The sequence below is a fragment of the Carcharodon carcharias genome, chromosome 2 (genome assembly GCF_017639515.1).
Source record: "Carcharodon carcharias isolate sCarCar2 chromosome 2, sCarCar2.pri, whole genome shotgun sequence".
NCBI classification, from domain to species: Eukaryota; Metazoa; Chordata; class Chondrichthyes; order Lamniformes; family Lamnidae; genus Carcharodon; species Carcharodon carcharias.
In genome coordinates, this window is record NC_054468.1 from 56,360,221 (window position 1) to 56,382,345 (window position 22,125).

Consider the following 22,125-nt stretch of genomic DNA (forward strand, 5'->3'; position numbering starts at 1 on the left):
GAGGAAAGATCTTGTAACAGTCTCTATTTGGCAAACTAATGGGAGTAAAGGCAGACAAGTCGCCAGGACCTCATGGCCTGAATCCAAGGGCTTTAAAGGAAGTGGCTGTAGAGATAGTGGAGGCATTGAAATATTCCAGAACTCACTGGATTTGGGGAGGATCTTAACAGATTGGAAAACTGCTAATGTGATGCCCCTGTTTGAGAATTGGGGGGGAGACAAAAAGCAGGAAACTATAGGCCAGTCAGCCTAATATCTGACGTTGGGGAAATATTGGAGTCCATTATTAAGGAAGAAATAGCAGGACATTTAGAAAAGCTTAATGCAATCAAACGAAGTCAACATGGTTTTGTGAAAGGGTAATCTTGTTTGACAAATTTACCAGACATCTTTGAGGATATAACATGCAGAGTTGATAAGAGGGAACTAGTAGACGTAGTATATTTGGATTTCCAGAAGGCATTTGATAAGGTGCCACATAAAAGGTTATTGCACAAGATAGGTGCTCATGCTATTGGGGATAATGTATTGGCATGGATTGAGGATTGGTTAACATACAGAAGACATAGAGTTGGGATTAATGGGTCTTTTTTAGATTGGAAAGTCGTAACTAGTGGAGTACCACAAGGATCAGTCTTAGGGCCTCAATTATTTACTATCTACATTAATGACTTGGAGGAGGGGGCAGAGTGTAATGTATCTAAATTTGCTGACAATACAAAAATAGGCGGGAGGGCATATTGTGATGAAGACATAAGGAATCTGCAAGGGGATAGGTTGAGCAAAAGCTTGGCAGATGAAGTTTAATGTAGGAAAGTGTGAGGTCATGCACTTTGGTAGGAAGAATCAAAAGGCAGACAATTATTTAAATTGAGAGAATCCAAAAAAGTATAGCACAGAGGGTTCTTGTGCATGAAACACAAAAAGTTAGCATGCATGTGCAGCAAGAAATTAAGAAGGCAAATGGAATTTTGGCCTGTATTGCTAGGGGGTTGGAGTTTAAAAATAGGAAAGTCTTGTTACAACTGTTCAGGGTGTTGATGAGGCTGCACCTGGAGTACCGTGTAGAGTTTTGGTCCCAGTATTTAAGAAAGGATATACTGGCGTTGGAGGCAGTTCAAAACAGATTCACTAGACTGATTCCTGAGATGAAGGGGTTGACTTATCAAGAATGGCTAAACAGGTTAGGCTCAGAAAAATGAAGGGCGATCTTATTGAAACATACAAGATTCTGAAGGGATAAAAGCAAAATACTGCGGATGCTGAAAATCTGAAACAAAAACAGAAAACGCTAGAAAAACACAGCAGTTCTGACAGCATCTGTGGAGAGAGAAAAACAGAGTTGATGTTTCGAGTCCATATGACTCTTCAGAAGAGTCTGCTGAGTTTTTTCAGCATTTTCTGTTTTTGTTTAAAGATTCTGAGGGGGCTTGACAGGGTAAATGTTGAGAAGATGTTTCCACTAGTGGGGGTCTCAAACTAGGGGACATAGTTACAGAATAAAGGGACACTCATTTAAAACTGAGATGTGAAGCAATTTCTTCTCTCAGAGGGTAATGAACGTCTAGAATTCTCTATCCCAAAGACCTGCGGAAGCTAGATCACTGAAAGTATTTAAAGAGGAGGTAAATAGATTTTTGAAACATCAGGAAGTTGAGGGTTAAGAGGACCTGGCATGAAAGAGGAGTTGAGGCCTGGGGCAGATCAGTTATGATCTTATTGAATTGTGGAGCAGGCTTGAAGGCCTGAATGGCCTACTTCTGCTCCTATTTCTTATGTTCTTACGTTTCTGTAATTAGGGCCTGAATTTTTCAGTCAGTGGGCAGCCTTGGCGGAAGCAGGATCCATTTTATGTGGGCCAATTAAGGCCCGGTCAGCGTAAGACGCAAGCTGTAGTGCTCAGTGCTATTTGTGTGGGTGGGGAGAGGAGGGAGAGTGGGGTCTAGTGCTCTTTTGCTCATGCACATGACTGAGGCAGGGAGATTGAAGTGCTTTTAAAATAAATAAATAAATGGTTTGAAAATGTATTTAAACATGTCCCCTCATGTGACTGTGTCACATGAGATAGTGCATGTTTTTATATTTCGGAAATTTTAAAAATTTTATTCATAAAAGGTTTAGGAAACTTGAGCCCGCTCATGGATGAGATTTCCCAAAAAACGTAAAGGCCGCTTGGCCTTTTCGCCTGCCCGCCAACCTTAAGTTTGGATGGGCAGCATAAACCATGACGCTAATTAATTCCTTAATGGCCTTAATAGGCTGTTTAAATATCAGCGGGCACGCAGCCGAATCCGGTGTGCGCCCGCCAAACGAAACATCACGAGACAGCGCGATGACATCGGGATGCATGCCCGACGTCATCGCGCGTCATTTTATGCGCTGGCATGTCGGATCCACCCCCACACGCCGACTGAAAAATTTAGGCCTACGACATAACGTTAAAAGTTCGCTTATGCTTAAATGGATGAGTCCCAACCTTTTGTGACATGGTTAGTGGGTATCTATTGGTTACTACAACTTCATGCCTTTCCATGCCAAGCCTGATTGTGAGATATTATTGTAGCACTTCCTGATTTCTCCATTTAACTGTGCAAGTATTTCTAAACAACAGTGAGCACAGATAGCCTCACCATTATTTCTACTGCAATATCTGGGCCAAATGTGCCAGACTACAAACAGGTATTTATATCTGTTGCAGTATGTTAGAAGATAGAGTTCACGTGTTGGAGATTTATTTCAAATGTCATATGGAAATTATAATTAATTCCCCTTATGACCTTTGAGATTCATTTAACCTCAAGGAAACGCAAAATGAACAATCAATTTGTCACGGATTCCACAATAATATAAACAACAGGGAGATTCTGATTCTCAGAAGCATTAGCAGTTTGGAGTATATTTAATAAGCTAGAACAAATACGAATGCCACAGAATTTTTCATCTGTGCAACAGCTGTAAAATTACTGTTCACGCTAAAAGGATATTGTGAAATAAAACAAACAGTTCTACTATGAATAGCCATTTATTTCTGTGGTCTGCATCAAGGATCCATAAGTCACATAGATAATCTCCGCCAAGTTAACATACTACATTCTTGTTTTTTATAGTTCTGCCTTTAGACTGATGCTTTCTTAAACTGCTTTTAGACAGCTGAACATTAAACCACAAAAGTCCATAACTTCCGACTAGTGTCGGGAAGGGCTGCCCCACAGGAATCAGAATAAATAAATGCACACGTACCTGGTCTAGAAAATTCCACTGACAGTTCTGTTCGCCGGAGCTGCTTGGGGCCCGCAGTGAAAGACTCCTCGCAGGCCCCAGCGAAGTCCAGCTCCAGTGGATTCAAGGAAGCCACACCCCCTTGCTGACGTAAAGCAGGTAAGTTTAAAGGGCCAGGGAAATTGACAGGCCAGGGAGAAGGTAAGTGTCTAAGATAACTGGATAGGATTTGGGGAGGTGGGGGTGTCCGGGCTGGTCTGCGGGGTATTGGTCAGAGGTCCGGTGGAGAGTGCGGGGGTGGTTGGGAGTCCACGGGAGTTGGGGGGACGGGGTGCGGGGGTGGGGGAGCGGGATGGAGTCCGAGGTACAGGGGTGTGGGGTGGTGGCCCGAGGTCGAGAGTGGAGGTTCGGGATGGTTGTTGGTAGGGGAGTGGGTTCCAGTGGGGTCGGAGGTCTGGTGGGGTTATAGTTGCGGGGGGGGTGGCCCAAGGTCCAGTGGGGACGTTGGGGGCTTCAATTTCCAGGGGGTTGTAGGGCATTGGGACGGAGGCATGGCAGGGTCATGGGGTGAAGGGTTCTGAAGTCCGGGGGGGGTCACAGGGGGTGGGGGGGCTCCGAGATCCAGGCGGGGGATGTCATGTGGGCAAGATCTGGGGTCAGTGAGTTGGTGTTGGAGGTGTGGGGGACTGGGAGGGTGTTGGTGGGGGGCAGAGTAGAGGTCGGAAGTCCCTGGGAAGTCGGGTGGGTTCCAAGGTCGGGAGCCAAGGTCAGTTGAAGGTCTTGGGGTGTCGGAGTTTGGGGGGTGTTGGAGGTCAGGGGGATGTGGGGGGTCCTGTGGGTGGGGGGGATTGGGGGGGGCAGGGGAGGGGGGTTCCCATGGGGTCAGTCTGGGTCTTTACGATAGTTACTCAGAAGTTAGAAGATGTTTTAATTCTTCTAACTTTTTTGAGTACTATTGGTATAACCCCAACAGAACTATCTGAACTTTGCAATTTAAACCACATTTTCAAACAATTCCCCAGTGCAGCACAATTGTCCAAAGGAAATTAATGCTTCTGAGCAATTGCCATGCAAACCCTTGCCTGGGAACTTCCCTGAGGGATTCTCCAGCGCATCTTTGGGGTCTACCCTAAATCCAACACTGGGGAGCTTGGAAGTTAGAACATTTTACATGACTGAGTAACACAGTATATAACAGATTTCATTACAGCTAATTTCTAAACTTTTTCTCAGAAATCTGGAAAAATAAGTGCTAAGGAGTGGTCGTCTGGCAATCTGAGTACAATTGGCCAAAGAAACAGTACTGTGATAACTGAACCACTGAATGATTCAAGTTCAGACTGACACAGTTTGTCACAACTTGCAGATAGATCGTACAAGACAATTAGTGGATCAATTTACATTTTATAAGACACAGTAATGCTCAAGCACAAATTGCAATTTGTAATTGAGAGAAAAAAACAGGTTTGTTCTAAATATCCTGGACAACCTTGTAAAATATTTGAATAAGTTATATTGCGTGTTTTGAAAAAGTTGAGTTAAGCACCATATAATCAAAACCAATATTTGTGCTCTTAACTTGACATGTAATGATAGGAAATGTCATTCTATAAATGAAAAATACATGGATATGGAGTTGTGCAACTTTCTAAACTTGGATTGGAATTATGATGATTAAATTGAGCAAAATTTTTATCTGAGCTACACTCCGGGAGAGCAATTCTCAAAATTTTGCCAAGATTTTTTTTTGCCCTATAATCGAGTTTGCATTTTTTCAGCTTGGTGGGGATTTTATAAGTCCAATTTCTTCCATTATTGCCGGATTATATTATAAACTTATACATACAGCAAAGCAAGAAGAAAGTGGTGAAACTGTGTCAAATATAAATTGTTCAACACACAAACCTTTGTCAGAAGAAAGGTCTCTTGAGTATGACCTTTATTGGACCATGGGCAAAACTTTTCAGGCCCACAGTGGGTTTTGCAGGTAAGGGGAGCCTGTAATATTTCCTGGGTGCCCCTTCTGCTGCTGTCCTCTAACCTGTCCTCAATTTTACTGCGGGCGGTGGGGATGGTCAATTTTGAGGATGGTGGGAGAAAGTCAGGAACCAGGGAGGTGGGGGTGGAGTCACTGGGCAGAGGCCCGGCAGGTTATCTTGCTCAGGCCTCGGGGGAGAAAGGGGGGCCCTCCATCACTGACCCCCTTTCCCAATCAGGACCCCCCAAAAGGTCTCCCCCCACAACCCCAGGTGCTCCCTCCATGCCCTGGCCTCTCCATTAAGACTCTTACCCCTCTCTCCCCCTCCTGCTGTCTCCTCTCCTGTTCCTGCTGCAACACCCCACTGCACCTACCTGCATCCTGGCTCCAGGACTGATTGGTGGGACAACTTGGAGACCCAGCAGTGGCCACGCTTGTGGTGATGCTGCTGGGGTTAAGCTGCTGGCCAAGCTCTCTGAGGCAACACCTCCTCCCAAATGAGGGGCCGAAGTCTCGTCTCCAGCCCAGTAACAGCCCTCAAATGGGCAACTGGCATTGGCAGGGATACGTTTCCAGCCAACTCTTCAGGTGGTGGGGCGGGAAGCCCTGCCACCTGTTAAGTTCTGTCCATAATGTTTCTTTTAACAAAATATGGGCAGGATTTTTGTTCCTGGATCCTGATCTGCCATCATGATGAAATATGGATTAGCTGACAAATTCCAGTGGAGAGACCAGAGGGTGGTTTTGGAGGCGGAGGGAGCCTCATCTAATTAAGAATGGTGGATGGGCTTCTGAGCCTGGAGGGCCATTTGGAAGCTGTCCAGCAGTCAGAAATCAGCAGCCCCGCCATCGGAGGTGGAGGCTGCTGATGTACGTAGGCAGGCACGATGGTGCCTCCATTGTTGGTCATTGGCCTTTGAGGGATAAACGAGAGGACCAAAAGGGTTAGAGCTATTGGACATGAGAGGGAAAGCACCGCCCCCCCCTCCTCCCCCAACCTCCATAGTAATGGGCACCGCCTGATTTTTGGAGCAGCACCTTCCACACTGAATGGAGCCCCTGGCTCTGATCTCTATACAGCCAGCCGGTGGGTGGTCACAGCCATTTCACCTCAAGGGGCTCAACAGGTTACCTGCCACAGCTGTGTGGGTAACTATTCCCTCTGTCTATTCAATTTCAACATATTCTAGTGGAGGTGGGAAAGTATATGGAACTTGCGGGACTGGATTTCCTTCCCATTTTTGGGCTACCCACCCCGTCTCCAGGGGTTGTAGAAAATTCAGCCCGCGAACTTTTCCTGGATAATTTCAGATCATAGATGTAAATCATTTTAATGTTGATTTATCTTTGAAATTGTAAAGTGTCTGCTTCCACTTACTGGCTCAAATATGGATTTTGCTGACTGTTGAGGAATGTTATTAACAGCAAACAACCCATTCACATAATTTGCCCATGTTGTGCAGATGGAACCACAGGAATCTGAGGCTAGGAATACAGTTTTCTACAACAAGCAAGTGCAAATTGATTTGAAATAAAAAAGAAATGCGTGTGGCTTAATGCAAGTTAAACTACATCAGAAACAACAATCATGAATTAAGGTAAATGGCCTTATAGTGTTTGTATGTGCTTGACTACACTGAATTCAATATTTTCTTCAAATTTTATTTTATTTATTATTTGTTATTTGTGTTAACCAGTGCTAACTTTTTAAATTTTAAAAGAATACAGAACAAAAGAAGAAAATGGTGCTGGTTGGTTCTGCATGGAGAACCATACATAAAATAATTCATATGAGCTAGTGCGTATTTATTGCCCTAAATATTCACCTTGGAACCTGAGGACAATAACATCATGAGTTGGAGCACTGAAACTAGCCCCCAAATTTAGAACTGATCAGTGAAAGAAAGGAGATTGCTCTTCTCCATTACTTAACAGAGATAAATGTCTGAGTGCAAACTCATATAATAAACATAAATACACCATTTTTGTCTCTCTACAGCCCTATTAGTGCCCAAAACTAGAGGAGGAGGAGGAATGAATTCATGTGGTGAGTAAAATCAACTTACTGCTGGTTGTTCACCCGTTCTGATTTGACAGTGGGCCTTGATTTAGGCAGCCAGGTTCCTGCAGGAAACAGGTGAGGGCTTAATAAATAAATAATAATTGGGATCAATGGCATTGTCAGTATTTTCTTTGCCTTTGTTATTACCATTGCTGGTAGAATGTTGCGAGCTCTTAAGGAGCTTCCGGCAATGCACTTTCCTCTTCATGGGGTCTTTCTGGCAATCCCACTCCAGCAGGAGGAGCAACAGCAGCACAAGGAAAGTGCAAAAGGTGCTGGAGGGAGAGCAAACAAAAAGGAGGCATGCTCACAGGAATTCTCACCCCCCCTGAGAGAGTGTGGAGCCCAGACAGCATTCCTGCAGTTCTTTGGGTGTTAAAGCATAATGATGCTGCAGTTCTCTAGGGAGGTTATCATGGAGTTGTCATCCTCTGCAACAAGATCTGCAAGCAGCTAACCCAGTTTTGCCTGTTGCAGTCAATGTCACTGCAGCCACAATTCTCTGGCCCCTTCCAGGCTGCCACAGGGGATGTTAGCACACTGGTCAAATTGCTGATGTTTTTGTTAAGCAGATGATGGATGCCATGTTTGCTAGAACAAACACCATTATCACTTCTCCAATGGAGAGAACCTTTGGCTTAGTTGATAGCATTTCCCACTCTGGGTGCAAAGTGTGTTCAAATCCTGCTTCAAACAATCCCAGCAAGCAGGGACTGGAGCTCTAGCTTTGAACTTTGGACTGACATTCAGTGAGCTACTTGCACCCAACGGATATGAATGGATAAAAGCAAAATACTGCAGGTGCTGGAAATCTGAAACCAGAATAAAAATAGCTGGAAAATCTCAGCAGGTCTGACACCATCTGTGCAGGGGAAGATGGAGTTAAAGTTTCGAGTCTGTATGACTCTTCATCAGAACTAAAAGAAAAATAGAAATGAGGTGAAATATAAGCTGGTAGAGGGGGGTAGGACAAGTGGAGCTAGATGGACAGCCACTGATAGGTGGAGGCAAAGAAGAGATTGCCAAAGATGTCATAGACAAAAGGACAAAAGGGTGTTGACGGTGGTGATATTATCTAAAAATGTGTTAATGGTGACATTAAGGGTAGAAAGCAGGACGAGCAAGTGACAGATAGCCCTAGTGGGGGTGGGGTAGGGGGAAGGGATCGAAATAGGCTAAAAGTTGGAGATAAAACAATGGATGGAAATAAATTTAAAAATAATAATAGAAATAGGTGGGAAGTAAAAATATATTGAAAAAAATATATCAATAATTATAAAGAAGGGGGATCGGAAAGGGGGTGGGGATCGAGGAGACAGTTCATGATCTGAAGTTGTTGAACTCAATATTCAGTCCAGAAGGCTGTAAAGTGCCTAATCGGAAGATGAGGTGTTGTTCCTCCAGTTTGTGTTGAGCTTCACTGGAACATTGTAGCAGACCAAAGACGGACATGTGGGCATGAGAGCAGGATGGTGTGTTGAAATGGCAAGCGACAGGGAAGTCTGGTTCATGCTTGCGGACAGACCGAAGGTGTTCTGCAAAGTGGTCACCCAGTCTGCGTTTGGTATCTCCAATGTAAAGGAAACCGCACTGGGAGTAGTGAATGCAGTAGACTAAATTGAGGGGAGTGCAAGTGAAATGCTGCTTCACTTGAAAGGAGTGTTTGGACCCTTGGACGGTGAGGGGAGGGGAAATAAAGGGGCAGATGTTGCACCTTCTGCGGTTGCATGGGAAGGTGCCGTGGGAGGGGGTTGAGGTGTAGGGGGTGATGGAGGAGTAGGGGGTGATGGAGGAGTGGACCAGGGTGTCCTGGAGGGAATGGTCCCTACAGTATGCTGACGGGGGTGAAGGGAAGATGTGTTTGGTGGTGGCATCATGCTAGAGTTGGCAAAAATGGTGGAAGATGATCCTTTGAATGCGTAGGCTGGTGGGGTGATATGAATGGATTGTGGGGGCCCATATAACCTTCTGCTAGACAGGACTAACCCCCATCTACTGGTATAAAAAGGGTTATAGCCATGGAATGACTAATCATGCCATGGAATGACCAATCACGTCACTAGCCTATCAAACTGTTAATCAGCCTGTGAATCCTTCCAGTTATTCATCAAAGGGCAAGATTATTGTTTCACCTTCTGATGACTTCTGTTTGGTTGGTATTATACTACAAGAACCAGTGTGAAACCAGCACCTGCCTAGAGTGATAAAGAATCATCAGATCAGAGTAATATTGCTTTGTACTTGATACTTTCTATCTTTGGAAATGGAGCTGAGCTCACCCATTGAGGGGTTTAAAGCAAAGGGTCATAGATACAAAATTTAATCCAAGTGATATAGTGCAGAACGCAGAAGAAACTTTTTTTACATGGAGGGTTGTCACATTGTAGAATACACTACTGGAGTTAGTTATTGTTGGGTTTGAACAGTCAAGCTTTTGAGTGCTGTTGTTCAATGAAAAATATCATAAATCCTACCAGCAAAGGTCAACTAAGACTGATATTGTACTAATGTTTAAAGGAAAAAAATCTTCTGGTTCCAGTTGTTATCAAAATTGGCATAATCCTATCCATGATGACAAAAGATGCTGACATATCTAATTCATCATATTAAAATCCTTAATCAAAGGAGAATGGATTAAATTCAGGGCTGAAAATAATTACCGACAGGGGTCACAGAAACATTAGTAACCACCCTCGCAGAGGTAGGTATTCAGGATTTGAAACTTTGAGGAAGAGCAGAAATATTTCTGCACCACCCAAAGGTTTCTTATCAAATTCTTTGGGGGAGAAAATCATTCGTGTAGCACATCTATGCATTACATTGATTGGTCCCTGGGGATTTGTCACAGGTCTGTGAGAACAAGTGAATTTCTCCTCACACTAAAGCCAGAAAATGATGGAAAAAATCAGCAGGTCTAGCAGCATCTGTGGAGAGAGAAAGTGTTAATGGGCAGAATTTTCCGAATGGCAGGGAGGCAGAGCGGGAGCGGGCGTGGACCCGGTCACCGCTCGCGATCGGGTCCGTGCCACTATTTTACGCGGGTAGGCCAATCAAGGCCCGTCCAGCGTACTTCACGTGGGCATAGCAGGAGTGGGTGGGCGGCGGTGGGCGTGCTCAGCCTGTATAAAAGGAAAGCCTGGCAGCCTTGTAAAGGCTGCTTGCAATGGCTGGGCAAAGGACTTTGCAGAGGGGCAATGGAGGTTATGCAAGTCTGGAGGGTAGGCCATCAGGGCAGGCCAGGCCGGAGGGTAGGGCGGGGGGGCCAGTGTGTCCCTTGTTTTTCCGATGACTGTCTTGCTGCCCTCCTCGAGGAGGTGGCAGCATGGTGGGAGGTGCTAGTTCCCCAGGACTGGAGGAGGAAGCCCCCCCACATGGTGAAACATGCCTGGGAGGTGGTGGGGGAGGTGGTAAGTTCCCGCAACGTGATGCGGCGCACCTGGATCCAGTGCCGCAAGCGCTTCAACGACTTGTTGCATTCTGGAAGGGTGAGGACAAGGTTGGCATTGGTCACTTTACCCAGCAGGTCGGCTTTCCCCACTGCTGCCACTCCCCACCCACCCTCCAAGTCTGAGTTAGTGACTGCATTGAATCATTGAGGGCATGTGTCCTTTGCTGGGTGGGCCAGCAGATATTGCCCATGCCAAGGTCACCCTGAGAAGGTGGTGAAGAGATGGGTTCTGCACCCACAGCATATGGTACATTGAGACCCACATGACTGTTTTGGGGCAACCTGGAGGAGCTGCACCTAGTCGCAGTGCTTGAACTGCAGGACATGTCCAAGTCAGGGCGATGAGATGCTGGGAGAGGAGCTTCAAGGTGGCGTGGCAACAAACCATCTGCTGCCCTCTCTGCTCCACGTGCTTGCGCCTCCTTGCTACGGAAGGCAATACCGTGTGGTGCCTAATGTGATGTAGGCAGCATGTGGCCAAGGTGAGGGGGTGGGTGGGGTGGGGAATAGGTCTAGCATCTTTGTGTGAGTGTTCGGCAGCAGCGGGGTGAGGAGGCACTGGAGCCCTGATATGTCCCACTCTGGTTGGGGTTGGCCATGCACAAAGTGAGTCCATGTACAATTTGCACTAATCAATGCTCTTCTCTCATTTTCAGGAGAAGAATGCTCATAACGCGGCAGAGTGTGTGAGGACTGGCAGCGGCCAGGCGCAGTTAGCCATTCTCAGTCGGTTTGAGCAGGAGGCCCAGGATTTGGAGAGGCCCAGGTCCACTGGTGTCAGCAAGGCTAGAGGTCCATGGCCAGGTATGTATGGTCAGCAGTGAGGTCAGCATTGTTCCCCAACAGCCATAGCAGTGCTGAATGTTAAGTGATTTAATTTTGTAACATGGCTTGACCATTGCTTATGGAAGGATGAGCACATAATGATCCGGGGGACAGGGATGCACTTTGTCATCATCTCCACATTAACTGATCCACTGTCCTTGTTCTTCCTTTCAGCACCAGTGGAGCAGGGCCAGGAGGTGGAGCAGCACAGGTCCCATCTCACACCTGAAGTCTCACCAGCGTCACATCATCTCTGCCAGGCAGGCAGCAGCGCAGATACTAGCACCTCGGTGGGATTTAGAACATCTGCTAGTGTCCCGGGGCACAGCAGAGAGGACACTTCACAGTCCTGGGGGAGCTGGCAGAGACAGAGAGTGCCCATGGCCCCAGCAGTTAGAGGACTGCAGGGAACCAGGCACTTGCTCAGTTGGTGCCTGATGATGTGCCTTTGGAGTCGACCACTACGCAGCAGGTGCAGGAAATGTGACTGGGTGTGCGGGAGCATCTGGGGGAGATACATGAGGCTATGCTTCGCTTGGTCTCCGTGGTGGATCGCCGGAGCAATGAGCCACATGTCCGAGCTCCATGAGTCCTCCATGAAGAGAGTGACGACTCACATGGAGAGGCTACTCCAGGAGACCAACAGGGCTTCCTGGGGATGTGCTCTGACCAGCAAGCCCTCACATTGGCCTTGACTTCAGCAGGTCAGTGCCAGTGTGGGAGATGGTGTGGGTACCAAGTTTCCCAGCTTGATGCCCATCCATCCACGATGAGCAGGGAGGTCCGAAGCAACCTTACATTGTCGCAGCAGCTCCTGTCGTCTCTGTGGGCACCTCTCAGGGCGCTCCGGATGAGGGCGGCAGCTCATCCGTCCCTTTCCCAGTGACTATAGCATTCGGTGAGGCTACGACAACTGGGGAGATGCCAGTTGTGGAACTGACAGGTCCCTCCCAGGCAGGGCCAGCACAGGCTCCATGGGCTAGAGGATGCCCGCCAAGGTCATCGAGGCCAACAGGACAGCAGAGTCAGCAGGCTGTCTCAGACACCTCTCCCAGCGATAGGGCAGCACCAAGACATAGCACCCGGAAATGTAAACATAAGGCACCTTAGGCACACCAAGGGCTTATCACTGGTGCTTTTGTGTTGGCCCGAGATGAAGCCTTTATGATTTGCTTTGAATTGGAACAACCTTGTCATTTTGTTTCATTCAGTTTCTTTGCCTGTGATATTAAATTCAGACATGTGACCATGGCTGAGGGTGCCTCTTTTCCTCTGCATGTGTATGGTTTCCAATAATGTTAGGAGTGCTTTGTGGGACATTCAACTTTATTAACAAGGTCCTTAGTTACTGTTCCTAACCTGGATGTTTTGGCACATAGGTATCGAGTATGGAGCCTACAGCCTAGGCTTGTCTGGTGATCCATCTGTGTTGTGCCAGCTGAAGGTTTGTTGGATTAAAGCCTCCCGGGTGTCCTGCCTCCCTGGAGTATGCCCGGGTCAGCGTCTACCCCCTCAGCATTCTCTGTGCATGCTCATCATCGGATTCACTGCTGGACTCATCGTGTGCAGCCGCAGCCACTGCGTCAACATCTTCATCATCCACAGTGTCGCCCCCTTTCCAGCTCAAGATTGTGGAGAGCGCAGCATGCAACCACTATCACCAAGACACGATATGGAGGGTACTGGAGTGCGCCCCCTGAGCGGTCCAGGCATCGGAAGTGCTTCTTGAGAAGACCGAGCTGCCCTGAGCCACCTTCTGAGGGGATAGCCCTTGTCACCCAGCAGCCATCCATCAAGCCGGGCTGGAGCACTGAACAGCCTCGGCACCTGGGAGTGTCTGAGGATGTAGGCGTCATGGGAGCTGCCGGGGTACCTTGCACAGACTCGTAGAGTCAGCATCCTGTGATCACACACTATCTGCACGTTCATGGAGTGGAAGCCCTTGCTGTTGACAAAGGCACCGGGCTCACCTGCTGGCGCCTTGATGGCCACAGGATTACATTCGCTGGAGTTCAGAAGAATGAGGGGAGGATCTCATAGAAACCTATAAAATTCTAACAGGACTCGACAGGGTAGATGTAGGAAGGATATTCACGATGGTAGGGAAGTCCAGAACCAGGGGTCACAGTCTGAGGATATGGAGTAGATCATTTAGGACTGAGATGAGGAGAAACTTCTTCACCAAGAGAGTGGTAAGCCTGTGGAATTCGCTACCACAGAAAGTAGTTGAGGCCAAAATATTGCTTGTTTTCAAGGAGTTAGATATAGCTCTTGGGGTGAAAGGAATCAAAGGATATGGGAAGAAAGCAGGAGCAGGCTATTGAGTTGGATGATCAGCGATGATCATAATGAATGGCACAGCAGGCTTGAAGGTCCAAATGGCCTATTCCTGCTCCTAGTTTCTATGTTTCTATGTGTGCAGTCTATTGCACTGTGGATGTGGGGGAAGCCAGCAATGGCTGCAAAGCCTCTGGCTCACTGTGTCTGGCTTGCCTGGAAGGAGCCAGAGGCATAGAAGTTGAGGGCAGCTGTGACCTTTAGAGCCACTGGCATGGGGTGTCCACCCACACAGTTAGCAGAGATCTCAGGCCCAATCATCTGACAGATATAGTTGACCATCTCCCTTGAAAGACAAAGCCTTCTTCGGCACTGCATCTCAGACATATTGAGGTAGCTGCTTAGCCGCCTGTATACCCTGGCAGCAGGATAGTGGCGTCGTCTGCGGCCCCTTCCGCTTTGGTCTCCCTCTTGGTTCTGTGCCCCTTGTGTCCTCCCAAAGGTGCCTCCCCTGGAGGCTGAATGTGCACTCCTGGCCTCCTTCTAGCCCTCCCTTCCTCCTCAGTGGAGGTACCTCCAGTGGGGAGTTCAGCTCCCATTCCCAGGCTATTGAAAGGCTTCCAGAAACCTGCAGGCCCAAAAAAGATTCCTCACTGCAGAGTGTTGACCTGAGGGTTAAGAGTCCACACAAAGCAGCTAGTATGCGTTTTGAAGTATTGCAGATCACACAGGCAAGTTTCAAAAACTTTGAAAAATCAATACTTGAGAGAGCACACTTGCGACCCCAGTGAGCCCTCTTATCCTACCTGTGGATGAGGTTTATACTAATGTATCCTACCCGCCTGCCCGTTACACCCATGCACCAACCCGGAGATTGCATGGGTGCCAAAAAATCAGCGTTGATTGCTGAGTCAAGGGCCTTAAGTGGCCCATTAATTAATGGCGAGCGTGTAGCAGATATCAGCACATGCCCGCCCAACGAATTATCATGATGGTGCGTGGTGACGTCAGGATGCTCACCCGGCATCAACGCGCGTCATTTTACATGCGAACGTGGGGGGGGGGGCCTGCCCCAGCATGCCAACAGGAAAATTCTGCCCAATGTTTCGAGTCCTTATGACCCTTCTTCAGACCCTTCTCCTCCATTGTGTTCAAGGATGTTCAGGCCCCATCCATCCTTCCATCCAAGATAATTTACATTTTAGGGAATAAAATGTCAATTTGTCAACTTAATTCCTAGAATCATAGAAATCTGTAGTATAGAAGGCAACACTCTAGCCCATTGAATTCATGGCAGCAGCTTGAAAGAGTTCTGCACTCAGTTCCATTCCCTTTCTAATTTTTTTCTTTTTCAAATATTTATCCATTTCCTTTTTAAAAGCTATTATGGATTCTGCTTCCTACTATTTTTGTCCCAACAAACCAGTGCACAAATATCTTGGTCTTTCTTTATTCTTTTGGTGACCTTCTTGTATTCACGGTGTTCCAGTTACTGATTCATCGAACAGTGGAAATAGCTTTTCCCAACTTACTTGGTAATCCTTGATATAGAATGGTTTGGGTCATAAACTTCTTCACAGCAACAATTCATATTGCTCTGCGATCAGAGGACAGAAGATTAACTTCTATTGTTTAGGAGTGTTCCTCCTGTCAGATAAATCTTCACTATACCCCACCTCCCCCTATGCAACACTCCCTCCCCCTCCCTGGCCACAGACTATGTAGCAATCAAGAAGAATGAATTTCTCATTTACTTCTGAGACTCAAACTTTCAACTTTCATGTCCTATTTTGTCATATACAGCACTATAGCAGCAAATCTTTATACATAATGCTTTTTAGAAAACACAAAGGTTGTGTGACTAACAAAACTAAAACATTATTTTAAAAAGGTGCTTTAAAAAGGTGCAACCATATGCAATAACGTATCAAATGAGTTTTACTGTGCAAGTTATTGCAAATGTTAATCAAAGATTCCATTAAAACACCTCAAGCGAAAGTATTAAAATTACATAATGGAATAATATCGTATGATGCTGGTGGAGGCATTAGCCATTTAAAAGAAATAATAAAGAGAGGAATTTAAGAATACATAAAGGGGAATATTTTCCCTGCAGGCCTCTGGACCCTGACGTCAGGGTCAAATGGGTGTCACACGTCTGCACTGAGTGGGGAACAGCCAATAGGCTGTGATTTTCCTCTGAACTGGCCAATTAATGGGTAAAGGGCAGATTTGCCATTCAATGAATGACAGCAGGTTGGCTGTTGAAACTCGTTAGCCAATAGGGGGTTCTCCAGCACAGAAGCAGCAGCAGGTCGCCTTTTTAGGAAGGAGAGAGAGAAAGAAAGAGAGAGAGAAGGAGGCACCTTCTCTAACAGTTTTAGCTTTAAGATAACAAATGCCCTTATCAGCTGAGTCACCATTGTGGAGGGGGAACCACACTTGGATGGGCTGGTAAAATAGATTATTGGGTTTTCATCTTGTGTCCCGATAGCCAAGTCTGCCCCTGCGCAGGTGCATGTGGAATAGTCTTTGGTGGGCCCCCATAGACTCCAAAAACAAGAGAATGCCAGTGGGGGTCTGAGCAGCCTGCCTCTACCTCTCCTAAAGCCACAGGGGTTTCACCATGTGCGAGTAGCAGAAAAAGTGGCACAAGGGTTTGCACATGGGCGTGTCACACAATGTTAGATTGTTATGCTTCTACTTATTTTTTGAGTCACATAAATACTATTCATTTACACCACTTTCCCATCTAGCACATTTTGCCTGCTGGCTGGCAAGTGACCTTTTCACTTGGGATGAATAGTAAGAAAAGGCTTAAAGTGTCTGTAAGACAGATGCTTTGTTTATTTCGAGACCGTTGCGTTCTTTTGGTGCTTGAAAATAAGCTGCGCATTGAATGAAGAACTTACGGTTCACAAACATTCCTGGGTGATTTGGGGTGTCTTGATTTCCACACCTATAGTCAATGATGCCCTGCACCTGTGGGAAATCGGCCTGATCTGCAACCTAAGCACTCATAGTTAAAGATGAAAACCCCAGTTAAAACAGCTGTTAGTTACCTCTTAACATTTTTAAATTGACAACTTACCTCTGAGGTAAGTTGCATTCAGCTTAATGCGCTGCGGTTAAACACAGAAGTCAGTGGCTTGGAGCTGGCTTCCTGATATGTGGTCAACTTAAGTGCTTTTAACCACCACTCAATTGCTCTTTTAAGTTAAAATTTTCCACACCCCATATTTCTCCCCTATTTAGTTTCCTCCCAATTTATAACTTTTTTTAAATTCAATTTTCTCCCTTCCCCCTAATTCCATACAGGCCTTGATCTTTTCCCATAGTCTCCTGTGTGGTACATTGTCAAAGGCTTCCTGAAAATCCACATATGCCACATAAAAATAATAAAGACACATTTTTGGGGTAAGCTTTAGGAACAACTCTACAAAATACTGATTTTCTTACCTGTAGCCTTTCCAGGATTGTTGCACATGAAGCACTGCCAGACTCCTGCTTCCTCACTGTAACCAAACAAGTCAAAAAACCTCACATCTTCAAGATGCGTCTGCAGCCTGTCGAGATCCTATTTAAACATTAATATTAAAGTTTATTCTGCTAAGTCCCTGGTTCATGAAAAAGAGCAAAGACATGTTGATCAATTTGCTTCACTGAGAAATTCAGCTAGTTAGCTCAGGAATTACTTGAAGAATTCAGACAATTCTATTTGTTTCTTCTTTTTGAGGAAGCAAGCATTCGTTTTTCTTGCCATACCATGGTCTTCTCAATAGCAGTTGACAAGATAAGTAATCTGCTCCAAGGTCTAAACTGAAGCTCCGAATTGGCTGCAGAAAGATATGCAACAATGGCCCAGGCAAAACATTGTGCCACTATGGACCTTGTGTTCTTCCATCTAAAAGCAGCATTGTTGCAACTCAAGCAGCATTTAGAGGATCAATGCATTCTAAGAGCTGCCACTCTGGTACAACACTAAACAACTTTGCTTAAATGTAAGGCATGGGAAAAATTAAAAACTGACATTTAAAAATGCCAGCAATACTACTTAGCAGCTACACATTTCATGTACAGTGACTAGAATAGGTAAACTAGCTTTGCTAAAATCTTTTAGAATTCTATCTCAGGACAATACAAGCAGGGACCATGGCCAACATTTTCCCCCCCTCGGGGGTTATGTGCAGGAGCGGGCACGGGCAGGCGGGTTCCCGATCGGTACCCCCGATGGGGGGCGCGCGCCATTTTACATGGGCAGGCCAATTAAGGCCTGCCCAGTGTGACATCTGCCAGGAAGCGCTATGTGCTCCCCATGTGGGCAGGGAGGGGATTCCCTGAGCCGGGAATGCGCTCTTTCATGCATGCACGTGAAAGAGTGCACAGGTCTCCCTGAGGCAAAGCGCTGCCTCCGGGAGATCGGCTCAGATTTGAAACTTCAAATAAAGATGAGAGAAAAATTTCGCTGCCATGTCCCCTCATGTGACACTGTCACTTGAGTTGCCACATGTCCATAACTTTAATTTTGAAATATTCTGAGATTTTTTAATCACTCATGAAACCTCATCCCACCCATGGATGAGGTTTCATGCTTTTTCAGAAGCCCGCCAGGGCTCCCAGCCTGCCAACCTTAAGGTCCATTAATGGTTTCAATTAGTTTTCTAATGGTCTTAATAGGCCGTTGACAGGTCGGCGGCTGCGTGCCCGTTGGCCTGAAAATCTAAATGACGCAGGGTGACGTTGGGATGCATGCTGAACGTCACCCCGCGCGGCGAGCAGGCCCCGCCCCCACTCGCCAAAAAGAAGATTCTGCCTCATGTTCTTCTGCAAACTTCACACGAGTTTGTCTTTTGTCCCAGTATTAGACAGTCTGAAAGTGAAGAGAATTTCTAGGTCAGAATTTTTGGTTTGCCTATGGATAGGCTTAGATAAGTTTACAGTTGGTCAGTTTGTCAAAATAAAAGAAAATCATTAGTAACAAAAGAAGCTGATTAATTTTAACATTCTGACACTGACTTTACTTTTAAGGCAGGATGTTAAGAGTGAACAGTTTTCAGCGCAGTCAAAGGCCTGGGGATATGGGAGCAGTGAAGAATAAAACACCGTAGTTAGGCTAGCTTTTTAGCTCCTTTTAATTCATAAGTTATGACTCATTAAATCTTTAAACTGAACACACTTTTGCTATGCCCCCAGAGATTGTGGGTGTAATATTCACCATATCAACACAAATGTGGAAAAACAATTCCTTGATGACTTTAGCTAGTTAGCCTATATTAATGGACATTTGCACTTCAGCATCACTCCAAGACATGCATTTAAACCGTGCTCCATGAAGCTGAGTGGCCGTTTTGGGCTCACAAAGTCAGAGTCATTACTGCACAGAAGGAGCCCATTCATCCCATCGAGTCCATGCCAGGTTCTAGTATTAAGTCAGTATTCCAGCATCCTCTGTTCCAAGGGATCTGCACAGAAATCTCCAACCCTAAGCATCACTGGATTGACAAGTGTCTTAACTCTCTGTAAAGAGCCTGCCATCCTCTCTACAAGTTGCCTGGGTCTAGCCATGATCTTTTGGTGTTCTACCATCATTCAATAAAGTGTGTTCATACTGAAAAACTGAGGGCAGAGTTGTCAGGTCCTGTTGGCGGCGGGTGTCGTGGTGGACGGGGGAGGCATAATTTGGTGGTGGGGGCAGAAATCAGTTCCACAGCAGTGTGAAATCACAGCAGGATCATCTCACAAATCCCGCTGGAGGCCAGCTTGAACCCAATTTGCATCCCGTTAATGAGACGCAAAGTAAGGCCCGGCTGGAATCATCCCCTATGCCCGATTTACTGCTACAATGATGGGAAAGCACGCTGGCCAAGAACACGTCTGGACAAGTGTGACATGCAGAAGTCAGGACTTCCGGTTAGAGTCTTGCTCAGATTGTGGACATCCAAGGAGCAGAAGTTGCTGGAGCCCTACAGCTACCAGACCTCAGAGGAACATCGCATGCTGGATGGATTCTCATTGACATGGCTCCGCTGTGAAGCAGCTCACGGAAGGTGGGCGGTCTCCGTTGATGCTTTGGGTCTGCTTTGGAACATCATGGTCTTGGCCATGGGCTGTAATGGGTGATCGGTGAAGGGGTGGGGGAGGAAGGTCCAGCTGTGAGCGGGAGAGGAAGGTATACCTGGTGGTGGGGGGGGCCGGGGTTTTTTTTTGGGGGGGGGGGGGGGACAGTATGGGGAGGAGGGTGTAATGGGGAGAATGCTGCAATCTTGGGAGGGAGGTGTAAGAGGGAGTGCAGAGTGGGAAGCTGTTTGTGGGGAGGAGAGCATACAGAGGGGGTGGAAGGTGCAGGGCAGCAGGGAGTATGGAGGGAGAAGGTGTTTGAGGGGAGGAAGGAGTGTGGAGGGGGGAAGGTGTTCGGGGGAGTGGGGAGCTTGGGGGGGGAAGGTATTCGGAGAAGGAGGGAGTGAGAAGGTATTCGAGGAGGAGGGATGAAGAGTGGGGGGGAAGGTGTTAAGGGGAGGAGGGAATAAGGGTGGAGGAGGGAGTATGGAGAGGATGTCCTGGCAAACATGCAAGAGAGGGGTCTGTAGAGTCAATGACTGCTTCCTGGGGAGCGAACTGTGAGTGGGTGTGATAGGAGGCAATGGTGAGTGTGAGAGGGGGCAGGGAGAGCCGGTATGGTGGGAGGGTGAGGATGCCATGGTAATGGTAGAAGGGATGGCAAGGGTGGTTGGTGGGAACTTGGGTACAGACACAGACCCTGGGAGTGGGAAGGAGGAGGTCAGGGAGGTCAATGTGGATGGGGTTGGGATTCTCAGGAAGGTAGGGAATGTACACATTCACCTGGACATCCTGGAAAGAAAAGGGTTTGAGTTGGTCGGTGACAGCGGGGAGGTAGAAGGTGAGGTCAGGGGGGTTGACAGTGATAGGGAAAGGACATGGGTGACTGGGGGAGGGGAAAGGACAGGGAGCTGATGATATACTCGACCACGACCATGGTTGTTGAATACAAAACTGAGCGGAACCTCATACTGGACAGGCACAGGTGCTGCATGGGAGTGTGATCAGTGGGTGGGGGGAGATGCAGCTCAGATGGACGACTGAAAGTGAACCCCAGCAAGCAGCATTGAAAATGCTCGGAACAGCAAGATGAGTGTGATGGATGAAGGCTCCGCATGTGTGGGAGAGTGCTTCCACGAGGCTCCAAAAGGCCCTGCTACAAACACTTCTTCCTCCAGAATCACTCATGCTCCAGCTTCATGCAGCTGAACAGCTAGTCTTGGGGGGTGGTGTGGTGCGGTGGGCAGGCAGGCAGAGGACTCGCAAAGTCTATCAATGAAACTGAAAGACAACATTACACATTATTCAGTGAAACCGACGAACCTTTGAGAATATAAAGGATTATAAAGTGACAAGGTGTGTTCGCCCAAGCAACCAATTGTGATCAGAACGTAACTTTTCTAGGCTTACCACTTATAGGTGCTGCCCTGACATCTGCAGCTGTGGTGAAGACAGACTGTGTGACAATTGGCCTTGTTGCCACTGATGACCTTGGCATGTGTCTTCTGAAGAGCTGAGGCCTTGGGGGTCCCTTTGGCTGTCCTTCTGTGGGCCCAGATGCCCCCTCTGCGGTGATAGGGGATGAGGTTGAGGGGCTCACAGGCAAAGGGGACTTGGAGGGAGAGGACAGCCTCTGAGATTCCTGATGCTCCTCCTTCCTTCAGATGTCTGAAGGCCCCTGCCTGACTTCTTGAGGGTAAGGAGCACCTGGAGATACATCAAGATGCCCTGTTTCCCTCTCATGTTGCCACTGCAAAATTCACCCACGGCTACCGCAATGGAATGCAGGTCTGTGCTCATCTCCGTGTTCTGCTGGACCGGGGTCTCCGTGGCATCCGCCATTCTTCCTGCAGAGACCTCCATGCGCACACGTGAGCACCACTTCATCAGCGAGCAGGTGGACAGACTCCTCTGAATCGCGTGTCACTCTGCTGAGGGCTTCCAACAGCACTGTGTGATGTTGCCCGCCTTGTGCCGACTCTACACGATGAGTTGGAAGGCCAAATCCAGAGGCTCGTCATCTGACTCAGACCTCACAGATGCCTGATCCCCAGCCGTCCTCCATGTGCCAGGGAGCTTGGCTGAACCTGCCCCCTCCTGCTGCGGACACATGTCTACATGGTAACCACCAGGTTGTGAACCTGAGCCTGATCGAGTTCTAGGTCCCACCGAGATGTCTGTCTCTGCGCTGGTGTAGGGCGTGGGTAAGTACTGTGATGGGTCTTTCAGGCTGCTTATTTCCAGCTCTTCAATGGAGGA

General features: G+C 47.2%; 1 protein-coding gene across 1 annotated transcript in view; it reads right to left on the bottom strand.

The window, feature by feature from the left end:
* The window catches only part of veph1 (ventricular zone expressed PH domain-containing 1), a 244,254-nt gene that overhangs the window by 13,465 nt on the left and 208,664 nt on the right, over window positions 1–22,125 (bottom strand). The window contains exon 11 of the mRNA XM_041178084.1: window positions 17,269–17,386. Within this exon, the coding sequence (XP_041034018.1) occupies window positions 17,269–17,386 (118 nt within the window). The remainder of the gene's footprint in view (window positions 1–17,268; window positions 17,387–22,125) is intronic.